At 40.9% G+C, this 15,798-nt stretch overlaps 1 protein-coding gene across 1 annotated transcript in view; it reads left to right on the top strand.

Annotated features, from left to right (window-relative positions):
- Nucleotides 1-15,798, top strand: part of LOC109465122 — a 126,557-nt gene that overhangs the window by 63,058 nt on the left and 47,701 nt on the right. The window contains exons 54-69 of the mRNA XM_019762263.1: nt 293-417; nt 853-978; nt 1,947-2,081; nt 2,690-2,910; nt 3,718-3,859; nt 4,563-4,761; nt 5,392-5,528; nt 6,829-6,978; nt 8,053-8,172; nt 8,786-8,927; nt 9,511-9,616; nt 9,930-10,041; nt 10,871-11,014; nt 13,518-13,643; nt 14,669-14,794; nt 15,494-15,628. Coding sequence (XP_019617822.1) covers nt 293-417; nt 853-978; nt 1,947-2,081; nt 2,690-2,910; nt 3,718-3,859; nt 4,563-4,761; nt 5,392-5,528; nt 6,829-6,978; nt 8,053-8,172; nt 8,786-8,927; nt 9,511-9,616; nt 9,930-10,041; nt 10,871-11,014; nt 13,518-13,643; nt 14,669-14,794; nt 15,494-15,628 — 2,246 coding nt within the window. The remainder of the gene's footprint in view (nt 1-292; nt 418-852; nt 979-1,946; nt 2,082-2,689; nt 2,911-3,717; nt 3,860-4,562; nt 4,762-5,391; nt 5,529-6,828; nt 6,979-8,052; nt 8,173-8,785; nt 8,928-9,510; nt 9,617-9,929; nt 10,042-10,870; nt 11,015-13,517; nt 13,644-14,668; nt 14,795-15,493; nt 15,629-15,798) is intronic.

Genomic DNA, 15,798 nt, shown 5'->3' with positions numbered 1-15,798 from the left:
AGCTTGCTACATAATTTATTCCAACACCACATGTGATGCTCAGCCCCTGGAGATCTGTCCTGCTACTTGCTACATTTATCTAAGCCAATACCAGTTACCATGGTGACAGCCGTCTTGTCTATATCTTGACCTTTTTGTTTGGAAAGGAAGGAAATGGAAGAAGAACAATTATGTTTTCTTTCTGCAAACTAAAGGTAAACATAAGAAATCATTGAATGATTTAATGACGGAATAGACAAATGAATAAAGAAATGAAAATTTAAAACAAGTTTATCGTTAATCCTCTATCAAGGTTGCCATGTCGCTCCGTGTGCTATGATGTCATCTCGTCCTGTGGCGGCCCGCTCCTCGGCGAGTTTGTCCACTGGGCGACGCTCATCTGTAACGCCCTGCCTGAGGAGGACTGTATCTGTCCTGGTTAGTCCTAACATTTCCTCCATTGACTTGACTTAAGCCAAAGCTTGGCCTTTATTGTTTAAATAGTGTTCTAGCCAGATTAAATTATTTTCTGTCATCTCAATTTAGTTTGACGTAGCATATTGCTTGACAATTGTTGGGGAGGGGGGGATGCACCCCAGAAATAATTTTGAAATCTTGACCCTGGGAAATGCTATTTCCTTTATTATGAGTGGCAAATTTTTCTGGTCTATGTAGATGAAGCTTGTTTTCATGACATGTCTTTCTATACCTTTACATGGTGATGCTTGTCTATCAAAGATGACGGATTTGCCTTTCTTTTCTATTGTGAGCTGCAAAATTGTATCAAATGACTGAAAGACTGATGGTGGCTAGAACACTGTGTTCAAGTGTTTATAAGTGCCAGAAAGCAAAAAAAAAATTGTTTTTTCCCAGAGTCCAACTGTACGGAGGGGCAGATGGAATGCTGGGATATGTCAGGAGGACACACCTGTGTGAGTACTGACCTCAGGTGTGATGGGAAGACAGACTGTCCTCTCGGGGAGGACGAGATGCACTGTGGTACGTACAGATGCAGTGTTTGTTTGTTTGTTTGTTTTCTGTGACATTCCTGTGAATGCCAGACCATATGTGTATACATGATCAAGCTAGCCAGTTTTCTCGGACTGAATGCACTGATACATATTGTACATACAGTGTTTGTGCATGTGTTTTTGTTTGTTTGTTTATCGGATGTATGATGGTAGCTATGATGGAGTGTACTGTGGTATGTGTACCTGACAGTGTGTTGTTTTCTTGTTTGTTTGTTTGTGATATTGCTGTGAATGCCAGGCAGTCAGATATACAATCATTATGGTAGCCTGTTCTGAGACTCTTAGAATTAATGAATAAGACCTCAGCAATTCCTGCCCTCGGTGCTGAAACTTTGGTTGTTTTGTATGCAGTCAATTTCAAATTAAAGTTCTTGACTAGAGCATGTAAAGATGTGAGTGTTTAGACACCAAGTACACAATGTTGACATGTGTGAACCCTAATTACCTCCATGAAAAATGGAGATATTGTTTTTGGCGCGTCATTGTGTATGTTTCCGCACATTTGTAGTCAGCATAACTTCAGAACGCCTTTATGGATTGTGATGATATTTGGTATGCTGGTAGGTCTTAGGAAGCCAAAGGTCAAGGTCAAATATGAGCCTCCTGGTGGCTGGCCTTAGTACTGCAGCAGAACTTCCGGGAAAACAGATGTGCGGGGTGGCAGGGAAAACAGATGTGCGGGGTGGCAGGGAAAACAGATGTGCAGGGTGGAGGCAGCGCCTGCCCGGTTTGATTAATGAGGTTCTCCCTCGGGAAAAGCCTGCATGAACATATCCAGGCCAAAGGTGCTACTGTGTGTTTGAAACCAAAAACCTGTGTTATTTTGTTCTGTACTGTAGTGTACTGTATAAAATCATTTAGAAAAACTCATATATTTCATGGAGGTATGAGACCTCCGAATTCTTGTTCTAACCTAAAACTGTTTGTGTCTAACAGAAGAACCAGGGTGTGAGGAGGGTGAGTTAGAGTGTTGGACACCAGGCAGGCGTGTTTTGTGTGTGGACCAGGCACGAATGTGTGACGGAGAATGGGACTGTCCATTTGGAGACGACGAAAGGGACTGTGGAACTGGTATGTTTTTTTAAATTTTTTTCTTTATTAGCCCATAAAAATATGTATCATATATCATATTGTAGGCAATAAAATCAAGTTCACATAGTTTGTGCCAAAAAATGACCGAGACCAATATGGTCTATACGAGGTTTTCTTCCATTTACTCAATGTTGCGCATTGATTTTCTGTTTATCTGTAAACTGGCATTTTTCAAATTTCTGATTTGTGTATACAACTATAAGCAAATTGTTTACCAACAAATTTTTTTCACCAAAATGTTTTGTAATTTTGAAAATTAAGTCTAACTAGAAAGGTAACATTTGAAAAGCAAATGCATAATGTTTACCTTTGCATGTGTCTGCTTTGTAAATTATTATGCAAACCCTATCGTGTATATCGTCAGACAGAAGTCTAAATCCTTCCTGCTATAAAATTACAACATGATGTAACCCAACACCAGTTACCATGGTGACAGACATCAGGTTCAGCTTATTGACCTTATTTGTTTGGAGAAGAAGAAGAGGAAGAAGAAGAAACTGAGATATGTTTTCCTTTGGTAAACATAATTAATAAATAGTGTATTTTATGACTTGCTGATCTTAAATTGATTGAAATTTAATTTCCAGGCTCTTGCATGCCGTTCCCCAAAGACGCAGACTTCTGTTCTCTCGTGACCGGGTACGACCGTGTTTCCTTCCCAAACGTGTTTGGCCATGGTTCTTTCCAAGCCTCTGAAGAGTTTGAAGAGTTCATGTTGATGGCACCCATGATTGCAGAGAGTTGCTATGAGAACATCTACGCTGCAGCCTGTACCCTGTTCTTCCCAAAGTGTGAGAATGGTACCAAGGTGGGACAAGTCATTTTCTCTTTAGATTCTTTTTTGAAGTTTCCAAGGGTCTGTAGTGCACTAGCTCAATGTTTTTTCTCAACACAGACAAATTCAATGCCAGGCGCAGAAAAATGTATGCCAAAAAACTGTGTGTGTGAGCATGTGAGTGAGTTACTCATGACAAGCAACTGGATATGATTTTGAAAAATAATCAGTAGCTTGAGTAACAGTTGCTGTGTTTGGGGGTCTTATCTAATAACCTGGATGTCTAACTGTTATTGATGCAGAAAAATACTGTTCTTTCACAAACAGACTATAGAACACCAGCTATAGTATAAAACATGTATGTTTGTTTAGGATCCCTATTAGTGTGAATTTCACACTACTCTCCTGGAGTCCGTAGTAAAAAATCAGACATTCAAGTATTTGAACCATCGCACACCGGTGCATACCCCCACTCTTTTTCGAAAGGTGTGTTGGGATCTTTAACGTGCATTGGGTCTGGTTCTTTCTAAACACGGGATCTCAATCATGGCTGTCTGTCAATGGTACTCTTTCTCATTGGTAGGGGCATTCCAAAAAAGTATCGGGTTACAAGATGCAATTTTGGGATAACCATTCTTCTTGGCTTGGCTTCGTGTCCGAAGATTTCTGGGGCCCTTCCCTCTCCTGCTGCACGCCCGCTGGTGGCTGACATGTCCGATAACCATAAAACATTTGAAAATAATCAAATTTGACAAGAGTATTGAAATGAAGAACCAATGGTCATTTTATGAATCAAAGCTGGGCCAAAGTTTGACTGTACACGTCATGTGTTGTACCCAGGTGGTCCCCTGTAGGAGTGTGTGTGAAGACATCCAGGCCAGCTGTAGGCAGCACGGCATCAGACTGCCTGTGTCATGTGAGCAGTTCCCAGACATGGCTGAGGATCACACCTGCACATCTGGAGACACAATAGCAGAAACAGGTACGTCATGATTTCAGACTTGTGTTCAACCATTTAGCTAAATTTGATAGATTGTAACATTATTGTACATTACATTATGATAATTTTTTGTACAGTATTTTCTTTCATGAAGGCCTGAGAAAGTGTAGTTTTTACTCCAAAAAAATGCAAACTCACACTCTGTGTCAAAGAAAGTAATTTTAAAAGTAAACCAGTAGAGAACATCACATTCTCAACTACTGTCTGATCAAATATTATAGTCATATAAGGTACTATGTTTGCTATTATAATTATAAGGTTTGACTTCATCTTCAAAAGCAGTGGATATTTTGGTCTCATTATATATTTTTTGGCATATCTATCCTTTACCGATGTAATGGTCTGCATGATATGTGGCTTTTGCAGTTAGCATATATTCTGATGATCTTCAAAGTAGTAAAATTAAGCAAAAGGAATTGTGGCAATTCTATTCCAGGCTGTGTACCTGTGCAGTATGACCAGTGTACCAGACCAGGTTCCCTCATCCCTACCTTGGTTGGGAGACTATTGACACACCTGACATGTTGTTCTAACTGCCCTGTCACTATTCCAGGCTGTGTACCTATGCAGTATGACCAGTGTGCCAGCCTGGGATACCAGACCAGGTTCCCCCATCCCTTCCTTGGCTGGGAGAACTTTTTAAACACTCTGACCTGTTGTTCTAACTGTCCTGTCACTATTCCAGGCTGTGTACCTGTGCAGTATGACCAGTGTGCCAGCCTGGGATACCAGACCAGGTTCCCTCACCCCTTCCTTGGATGGGAGACCCAGGATGTGGCTCTAGGAGAGATGAGACGGTATCTTCAGATCTCCTCCTGTCATCCATACTTCATGGACTATCTGTGTCAGTTCTTCTTCCCACGGTGTACTCCCAGGGGACCCAGGTAATAATGGTTTATTAAAAATCAATTCTGTACGACAATTTTGGCCTAAAGGCTGAAAATTTGGGTAAGTCCTAATTCTGTAATCTAAGTGTTGCAAGTTAAAGCTTAGTCTTTATTTCATAAAGGCTGAGTTGATGTTGCGAGATGGCTTTACAGACAAATATGTGTTGAATAACTAAGAGTATATGATTGACACTATTGTATGTTTAACTACATGACATTGTGTTTTCAGCATTGTCAGACAAATCTTCACAGTTGGCCTGACTTTCCTCACTTTATAATCACTCCAACTTTATTCTTCATTATTTAAAGTGTTCAGATTTGCAAAATTCTCGAAAACAATAAAGTCAAATTGATTTGACCTTGACCTTTTTTGTTTGACCTTGATTTAAACCTTAAATTTAAACAAATAACCAGTCACTTTGAAATTCACAGAATAATACATTTTTTACATGTTTGGATCCATGAATTTTTGGAATGCCCATTTTCTGTTATTCGTTATTATTTGTTGTTGATTGCTTTCTTCTTTGTCAGGCTAATAACAATGTGCTAGAGTTGCCCACCACTGTGTCTTGTACTTTGTATGTTGTTTAATGATAAAAATAAATTCTGACTCTCGTCCCCTGACAGACCCATGTGTCGCTCCTACTGTTATGAGCTGTCGGAGGCATGTTGGAATGCTGCGGTGGCTGTCGGGATCCAGTGGGACACACGGGGGTGTGACCTGCTAGACCTGCCTGAGGAAAACTGTATCAGATCTCCGTTTGGTCAGTACTTAAATATGCTTACTTAGGCCACACTGACTTGATTTTATGGATGACATACTCTGAAGACCCCCAAACTAGTGCGCATGGGCAAAAAAAATTCCGGCCAAAGATAAAAATGCTAAAAAAACACAGGAATACAAAGCTGGTATTGTGAATTTGTGGCAGAAAATAGCGGCGTATACGACAAGCCTGCACATGTTCCCTTTTCCGGAATTTATGAATCGGCACATGAACGTACCAATTTACAAGTTCTTGAGTTGTGGATCTTCAGTAGCCTGGGTGCCATCCTCCAGAGTTACCACCGGCTCTGTACTGTTGCTAACTACCATGGACTACCCAGCTCCAGGCATAGAGCCAGGCCAGAGCCTCGGAAGACATTATCTTTTTTTTTTTGAGAACAGATAAAAATTAATGCACGCGCAGATGTAGTCCATAAAATTAAGTCAGTGTGGCCTTACTGTCAAATTGGCTTTTCCCTCCTTTACTGATTGTATAGATAGTACCATGGATGCCACAGGTCATCTGTCACAGTCCTTCTCCAAGTGATTTTGGGTCTGTTGCATTCCCAAACGTGTGCCATTCACAGTGCAGCTTGAAATGTTTGATTAAGGCCACACCAATCTGGGAACTCAGATAAGGTCTTATTTAGGTGCATTGGCAGCCTGTTCTCTTGGACTAAGTGCACTGTGGTGTCTGCACCTGTGTTGTTTGTTTGTTACGTCACTGTGAATACCAGGCAGTCAGATGTACAATAGGAATAAATTCTCTTAGTGTAAGACTTAATGACTGGACGTCAGCAGGTTCTGCCCTCGGTGCTGAAGCTTGGGTTGCTTTGCGGACAGTAAATTTCAAAAGTTCTTGGCTAGATCATGTGAAGATGTGACATTCGTAGACAAGTTTACCAGCTTTCCAATTATATCATAGTTTAGATATTCAGCTGTACAAATAAATGATACAGATTTTGACTCTTTGTCCCTTGACGGACCTATCTGACTATCATCTAAATATGCTGACCATGCCACATTTGAGCTTTACTGATTTGATTTGATTTATTGAAATTGCAACAGTGCAATACACGTGGGACACAGGCAGCTGGTGTTGTATCCCACACATAGAAACAAATACAGGACTGACAATACTCATTTTCACTTGAGTTAAGAAGGGAAACTTGTGTAAAGTGGCACAAATTCAGTAGCATGTCAGGACTCGAATCTGGGAACTCATGGTTCCAAATGGAGCACTCTGCCGTTGTGCCACATACCCCACGACCTTTACTGAATGTCACAATCTCCTTCCTCAGCTGATGTGAAGCAGTGCAACCCTCGGCAGACGACGTGCCGGCGGGACTGGAACACGACCCACGCGGTGTCGGACCCCGTGTGCCTGGAGCCCGCACAGCTGTGTGACGGGAAACAGGACTGTCCGCTGGGAGAAGACGAGGAGGATTGTCGTGAGTAAAGTTTTTATATTTCAGTCCATACCATATGGTATGGATGAAATATATTGTGTTCTCTCATGTTTCTGCTTCTTCTCCTGCCATTCCTAAAAATGGATTCAGCTCTGTCATTTGTCAGGCTAATGACTTAAGATTTGGCATGGAGGTAGAGTGGGCCAATAACCCCAGGCATTTTTTTTTTCATTCTTTTGATACATGCCTTTGAAAATTTTTTATGAAGGTTTTTTGGGGCATTTTTTGACAAAAAATGGATTTTTGGATCCTGAGCCCTGGTATTACAACCAAATGATATGACATTCGGTATAAGGGTACCTTGAACGTGTGTCTACAGAATAGCAGTCACATATTTGGCATACACCACTTCCAAATGACTCATTTAGGGGACTTTAATGGTTATTTTTAGCCAAAAAAGGGCCAAAAGTGCTATACCCGTTCCACGTTCGATCTAAATAATGGCCCTTTCCATCTGCCGTTGGCCATCGAACATTGCGGGTTACACTCACGTTGCACGTAAGTCGTGCACAATGACCAACACATTCAATTTCATGTGCCTAAGATCATTACGTCATCTACAATCATGACGATGGAATCTGCCAACCATCCTATTATGGACTGAAATATGCTGTATTTGCTCCCAAGCAAATGTCGGCCTTTCTAGTTGTTTATTTGTTTATGTGGGCTTATAAGACATACGAAGAAAGCTGTAGAGAATCAACTTGCGTGACTGTTCAGATAACGAGATATCAAAACTGTAAGTTACGCTGCAGTACCACAATGAGCCGCCAGATGGCCCAAAATCTAATCATTTGCAGGTCTCATCAAGGCATTTACCAAATATCGATGAAGATATCCATCTAAGCTTTCTCTAGTAATGGACACAGACACATACCGCCACAAAAATATATAAACCTTTAAGCTTCTTGGCAAACAAAAGAACACAGTTTCAGGTTAACCTAGACTAAGTCAAGCAATACAATTATGCAGGAAAGATACAATACAAGTACAAAGAATATGATCATTATACAATACAGATGTGGTACATTTAGTTACATTTTCATTCCATTTCAGCTTGTGAACCACAGATCAGCAGCCAGGCTTCCTCAGTGGCACAGAGTGTTGGACTGGGAAGACTGGGGAACATCCCAAACCCAGAGAAATTACAGGAAGTACTGCAACACAAGTGTGAAGGTAAGGTCCTGGATAGGAAATATTATGTCAGCAAGAGTTCAATCCAAACTCTGTTTTCTTGACTTCTAACTCTGATAGGTACAAGGACAGAGATTGAACCAACTTGAAGAAGGGTGAAGAAAACTGTTTTTCAGATGTTCTATGATACCCCAATGACCAAATTATTTAGAGTTAAGGATGGAGGAGATAAATTTTGCCAGGCTACCATGTGTCCTATTTATCATTAAAATGACCGTGCCTATTTGCCACCCCTTTGACCTTTATTTGTCAGGTTGTGAAACCATAACCCTGCCCCCTTCTTTTGACATGACTTCAGACTGTCTAGTGGCCAAGACCTTGAACTATGACCTGACCTCTAGCCTCCCACTCACAAGCTGCCAGTCCATCACCCTGCCCCTGTGAGATTACTCACATGACCTTGAACCATGATCTGTCCTTTAACCTCCCCCCCAGGTTGCCAGCCCATTACCCTACCCCTGTGTGTTTAACTGATATGACCGTGAACCATGACCTGACCTCTAACCTTTCCCCCCAGGTTGCCAGCCCATCACCCTGCCCCTGTGTGTTTGACATGACCTTGAACCATGACCTGACCTCTAACCTTTCCCCCCAGGTTGCCAGCCCATCACCCTGCCCCTGTGCCTGGACATGCCGTGGAAGGCGACCAGGTTCCCCAACATGCTGGGCCACCCGGGTCAGCTGACCATCCAGGCCGACAGGGATACCGGCATCCTGCTCAGTATGCTGGCTAACAGGTGTGATAATTTTTATGAAAATGAAGAAATAAACATTATAGGACTGGTATACAAAAACTTGGAATAATCCCATTGCCATGCAAGTTTTCAGTTCTAGATTGTAAGTGTATACACTGTCTGAATGGTTGAAAACAACTGGTTCTCCTTTGATTCAGGGTATTCTAGATTATTGTCACAAGTTAGATGATGAAAGGTGTAAGAAGTCTCTCGATGTTACATGTATGTACTAGCCAGCTACGCCGCTCTGTGTGCCTGCGAAGCTGGTGTGTTATGCTGAAGGGTGGTTATTCTGGCTATACAGATAAAGATACAGTTATTATAAGCTGTCTTGAAAAAGTGGTTCTCCTTTGATTCAAGAAAGACTTTTGTAAAAGCCTTCTGCCTTTTACATGGAGCTAATCTGTATTACGGTAGGAATAATAGTGGTAAGCCTTTAGTTAAGCTCGAAAGCTTGTTCGGTCAAACATATGACCGCTTTTCAACAAGGTCGAGGGCAGGGTACATTGTGATAGTACATTGTATATAATCAACCCTTAGTTAAGAATTTCCAAAACTTTTCACCGTTTACTATATTTTTTTTAAGTAAATGCCATGACCACATCCACTTTGCTGTGTGTGCTGCTGTGACTCCAAAGTGTGAGGCCGGGCGTCGGCTGGCCATCTGCAGGAAGTTCTGTAGAGAAATCCAGGTCAGTCAATATTTTAGAAATATTTTGTGCGCCATGAAACACTCATGATTATAGTGACTGTCATAGACAATGCAAAATCTACTAAGCTGTAAGACAATGTAATACGCTGATTCTGATTACTCCTTAATATTTTGAGTGACAGACATGAGTGACTTTGCTAGAAGATTTATCTAGAAGTTTACTTTAGTTTACTACATCAGATTGGAGAACTCCTAACAATACACACTGGCGCTACATTTATGTAAAACGATTGGTATCTTCTTAATTGTACAAGTTGACAAAAGTCTACATTTTACCTGTGTTGACACACCAGGCAAGTTGTGAGCATGTCCTGGCTAGTCTGGACCAGCCCTGGCCGTTTGACTGTGCCGGCATGCCTCTACCTGAGGAGGATGTCCCCTGTATCACACCTGATACTCTTGTGGGTAAGTCATATTTATTATTTATTTTTTATTTAAACTTTATTTCAGGCACTTGGCTCATATCACATACATACAGGAATATAGAGTACAGAAAAAGGACTGAGTAGCTAAAACACTACTATCTAAATAACTAACTTAAAAAGACAAGATTACCGTAATGCTTCCAAAATGGGCTAAGATAAAAACAGTCGGAGTGGGCAAGAGTATGTAGTTCTCAGAAGAAAGCAACCAGGAAACGAACGAATGGGATAGTTTACGAAGCTAAGCGTCAAATGTGTCAAGCCTGTTATTTGCGAAAAGTAAACTAGTACTGGACTGTCTGCTCACACCAAGCAGCTGCTTAAGGCCTCCATTATAAGTGAACAATCGCAATAATTCCAAGCATTGGCTTAATGGGAAAAACTGATTGCAAAAAAAAAAAAAACAAAGACAACACAATAATCTGTTGTGGACAAATACTAAGTTAACACACTCAGTTAACAGTAGATACTGTTTTTATTAAACATAGAATTACAATTTAAATACTTGAAAGGTAAAACATAATGTTATCAGGGCTTGAGCTACGTTTTTATGCTTTCCTTCACTTCTGCAGGTAACATTGACAATTACTTGCTTTCACCAGACAAATTTTAGCTGTATTTATATGTATTTACAAGGTATGAAACATACAAAAAACTGTTCAGAAGCAGCTACCATTATTTTTAATGTGGGTTAAAAGTCAATGCATCCAAGGAAAATCTACATATTCTTTGCTAGAGTTTTTACAGATGCTGATGACTACAATGTACATGTATGACACCATTTGTTTTAAGTTGTTTGTTTGTGTTTACAGATGTTGATGAGTGCACGACAGGTGCGTACAGGTGCGACCGTAACGCCCGCTGCAGAAACCTGTTTGGTTCCTACACCTGCGACTGTAAGCCTGGGTACGAGAGTACCGCGGTCAACGGAACAGGGTTCCCAGGGGAGTGTAGAGGTGGGTTTGTGTTTGTTTGTTTGTTTGTTTGTTTGTTTGTTTGTTTGTTTGTTTGTTTGTTTGTTTGCACAACAACAGAAACAGGATCATAACGTAAATACAGTTCCATGATCTCATACCTGGGATTGTAGAGTGTAACAGCAAAGTATACTACCCACTAAGAGATCTCAGGTTCAAATATCTATATTCAATGTGACAATGACACACACTCACACACTCACTCACTCAGTTGGTGTAAGGCGTCCCACGGTTGACCACAGCAAAGATCTCATTTAATATTATAATGACCTACTTGAATATTGTAATGAGCCAAATGCAGTCTTGAAGCTTGTACATATGCAACAGTTTGAGTGATAACCCACTGCCTCTGCCCCGCCTGCCGTTTTGCATTTGATTTGCGCGCTAATTCCATCCTGTGGAGTTAATTGGTACCCCTCTTTTGTTTTTCAATTTGCTGATCAAGAGCAGAACGGATGTCAGGCTTGCATAAATACTAAACACAGACAAAACAACTGAAAGCAATGATCAACAAGTTCTATTTGAAGCTCTTGCTGTAAAGTTACAACACATTTATTCTGATCTGAATCTGGCCCCCAAACAACCTGAAGATATATGTAAGTTACCTCCAGCATGACCTACAAAGGGCCCCTTTAGGAAGGGCCACTCATATTATAACCCATAAAAAATGGGGATAACTGACAAAGAGAGTGGGTCACAGTGATTCCCTGTAACACTAACAGATAAACATGGCCTCCCGAGCTCACCCAACCATCATGATGGTGATATAACCTCCTTGGTTAAGAGTCGGGAGCAAGGTCGGCTATAGTGTTCGGCTGTGCCAGTTTAGTATCTAAAACATTAGGGTGTGGACAGTACCTTATTAGAAATTCTTTGGAACATCTTGGAAAAGGTTAGCCCCAACTATTTCCGGTAAAGCTAATCTCTGCAAATTCACCCAGTCTTGACCCGTTCAGACTATATGCCAGACAGTTCCCAGCCTCAATACACATGCTAGGCCGTTATTAGACTCGGTTAGACAAATATGATATACCAAGAGACCATGGAGTTTGGTTAGACCAAGGAGGTTATATTTAACCTCCTTGGTTAGACCCTGTGAAAAAACTTTCGGAAGGGAAATGCTGTCCCCTGGATTGAGAAGGTAGCCTACATAGCAGCCCTGGTAACAGTCTGGCACCCAGGCTATGAGCCGTATAAACCTTTCATTCAATTGTTGTCAATTTGTTACTGTCTGTAAAACATTTTCTTTCAAGACCTGTATTGAAAAAAGGAAAGCTGGGCCGAGCTGTAGTGAACAATTACTGCGCATAACAAAAGACTGCCAGCCTTTTGTCTTGTGGCAAGTGCAAATTACAGATAATTACGTCTCATAGAGGTGCTAAATACACGACTAATTGGCCTACCGACGTGATTGACAGCTAGAATTTGCTAAGAAGGTAAAGATTCATAATCTTAACTTTGAAGCGTTTTGAGGAACTATAGCCATACCCAGGGAACGTCAGATTCAAAGTAGAATGATTGGTAATGTCCTGAACTACCCAAACCTGTTTAGATACTTTTGCTTATCATGAACTGTCTTTTGATATAGGGCAAGGAAGTTAGGGTTACCCTAAAATTATGGCATTGAAATGGACAAAAACATATTTCATAAAAAGCAGGAATAATATTTCAAATATATCAAAACAGTTTCTAACTGGTGACAGATGTAAGAATGTACCCTCCAAAAAGCGTCTGTCTATGATGTTGGCTATAGTTCCTCGATTTACGTTTTCTGTTTAAGAATTATGCATCATATCAGACATAGATATATGCAAATATAAGAAATATAACAACATGAAAGTAATATTTCAACACTCAACAAGTTGTATTTTGCCTTTCCCCCAAGTTTGAACCATTTCTGACCAGCTACGGCTGAGTTATGGCATTTTTCCGAAAGGACCTGAAAAATCAGTAAATTGGCACCGTGGGACGCCTTACACCAACTGAGCACTCACTATCCGTTTATCGTCTCGCATTCCCCGTTGCCCAAGGGTTGGACGTGGAATGTTGCCCAGGCCTGATTGCTGCTCTCCAGCTGATTATGTCATGTTTCTTTCCACTAAGTGCTATGTGGGCTAAGTGCAGTACATGTAGTTTTACATGAGTCATATAGGAAGAAGAAGAAGATAAACTAGACTAAAATTCTACAGAAGTGCTACACTATACACTACTCTACTTTATTCTATTGCATATAGATAGTTGAATGAACATATAATTTATAAGGCTGCCATTGATTGTTTAGATGTTTCTTTTTAAAACAGGTATAGGTTACAAACTCGTTTTTGTTGTACAGTATTGGAAGGGGATGTCATTACATGTATGTACACAAATTAGTCATCTTTCACTAACTGTGTACGTTAGTCTAGATTCAGATACCAATGAAAGAAATCATATTTAATACTGTACATCAGATAACACCTACATATCTTACCTGTTGATTATTCAGACATCAATGAGTGTAATGCCACGCAGCCGGCTTGTGGGCTACATGCGGAGTGCCAGAACTTCCCAGGTGGCTTCAGGTGCAGATGTGACCGCGGGTACGAGAAAATCAACGCCACTCACTGCACAGGTTAGTCTGCAATTTAACATCTGAATGGCAGGTTCCACTGTTGAAATTGAAGTAGGTTCAAGTTGGCAGTAGTACTGTTTTTTGTGTCTGTGTGCATGCCTTTTGTCAGTGTTCAGCACCAGGGTCAAGTCTGTTTAATGAAAAAGTGTTTGAAGAGTGTTTACATGTGTGGATAGTGTTCTGCCCAAGGACAGATGCATTTGGATGTGTATGGATAGTGTTCAGCACCAAGGACAGGTCTGTTTGCATGTATATGGATGGTGTTCAGCATCAAGGACAGGTGTGTTTGCATGTATATGGATGGTGTTCAGCACCAAGGACAGGTGTGTTTGCATGTATATGGATGGTGTTCAGCATCAAGGACAGGTGTGTTTGCATGTATATGGATGGTGTTCAGCACCAAGGACAGGTGTGTTTGCATGTATATGGATAGTGTTCAGCACCAAGGACAGGTGTGTTTACCTGTGTGAGGAATGTGTTCAGCACCAAGGACAGGTGTGTTAAAATGTATATGGATAGTGTTCAGCACCAAGGACAGGTGTGTTTGCATGTATATGGATGGTGTTCAGCACCAAGGACAGGTATGTTTACCTGTATGTGGCTGGTGTTCAGCACCAAGGACAGGTCTGTTTACCTGTGTGAGGATGGTGTTCAGCACCAAGGACAGGTCTGTTTACATGTATATCGATAGTGTTCAGCACCAAGGACAGAGGTGTTTACCTGTGTGTTGATGGTGTTCAGCACCAAGGAATTTATATGTGTATGGATAGTGTTCAGCACCAAGGACAAGTCTGTCTACATGTATATGGATAGTGTTCAGCACCAAGGACAGGCATGTTTACCTGTGTGAGGATGGTGTTCAGCACCAAGGACAGGTGTGTTTACATGTGTGGATAGTAAACATCACATGTATGTTTTTTCTTTGGTAAACATGATTATCATAAAGTTTTAACTTTAAACAAAATGTCATGTAACACAGATATACTTTCATAATCACAGTATTCTGATAATTGTTTGTATTCCAGACACGGATGAGTGCAGTCGTGGGCTGAGTGGATGTTCAAACCTGTGTAACAACACAGTCGGGTCCTACGTCTGTCACTGTCCCCCCTTCTTCAAACTGGACCCACAGGACAACAGGACCTGCAAACGTAGGAAGGCAGTTTTTACTTCACAGAGATTCATTCATTTATCATTCAATATAGCGGCTTCTTCCATGCAACAGTCTAGTACATGAATGTGTACTTACCACACTCTTGGATTTTGATCCCTGGACACACCATCATAACATTAGACATGCCTACATTATAGGAGCTATGCTACATGTACATGATTATACTCTTCTACTTTTTGTGACAGAGAAAGATAGACACACATGTTTTAGCTGAATTTTAATTTATAGATTCATTGTAACAGGGAAATCCCCCAAACTCTTTTCAACAAGCACCATGAATACTGGACTGTGAATAAATGTCCTGTCCTACATGTACATGTAAACACTTCAACACTAAGTCTTGACAGAAGCATGCTTGTTGGGTGAGCGATACTGTCAGAGATTCAAACTCTTGGTCCAGAGGCAGAGGCGCCAGCATCTGGTCTATGCATGCTATTCAAGGACTAGGCCAAAAAAACATTTATTCAAGCAACTCACCCACACTCACTCACTATCCAGGATATACTTCAAGGAACAGTAAAAAAATGTTTCCAAAATCATATCCAGTTGCTTGAGTAACTGTATTTTGGCTTATCTTATTACCTGGATGTCTAACCTTCACCTTCGATATATTCAATGACTGGTTTGGATTCGACATTTTAAAGACTTTTAACCAATTGTTCCCTCCGCTGCACAGCTGCGCTGTCGTGTTCGACCTCTAACCCCTGTTCCCCCGCCGCCGTGTCGACCTGTGCTGTGACAGACGAGGGTTATCTGTGTGGCTGTCAGGCCGGGTACAGGCTGGAACAGCGCAGCAGGAGACTCTGTATCAGTGAGTCTTTATTATTATAGATTAGAATAAAAGATTGAAGATAAAAAGAGTATCTATTATAATTAGAAAAATGGTAAAAATGATAAGATTGAGGATAAAAAGCGTATCGCTTAGGCCACACCAATTTAATTTCTTGGTTAACGGATTTTTCTAGAAAAATAATGGCGGGC

Source organism: Branchiostoma belcheri, unplaced genomic scaffold (assembly GCF_001625305.1).
Source record: "Branchiostoma belcheri isolate BF01 breed outbred unplaced genomic scaffold, Haploidv18h27 scaffold149, whole genome shotgun sequence".
Classification (NCBI taxonomy): domain Eukaryota; kingdom Metazoa; phylum Chordata; class Leptocardii; order Amphioxiformes; family Branchiostomatidae; genus Branchiostoma; species Branchiostoma belcheri.
Note: the sequence above shows the minus strand (reverse complement) of the source record. Positions and strands in the feature narration are given on the sequence as shown.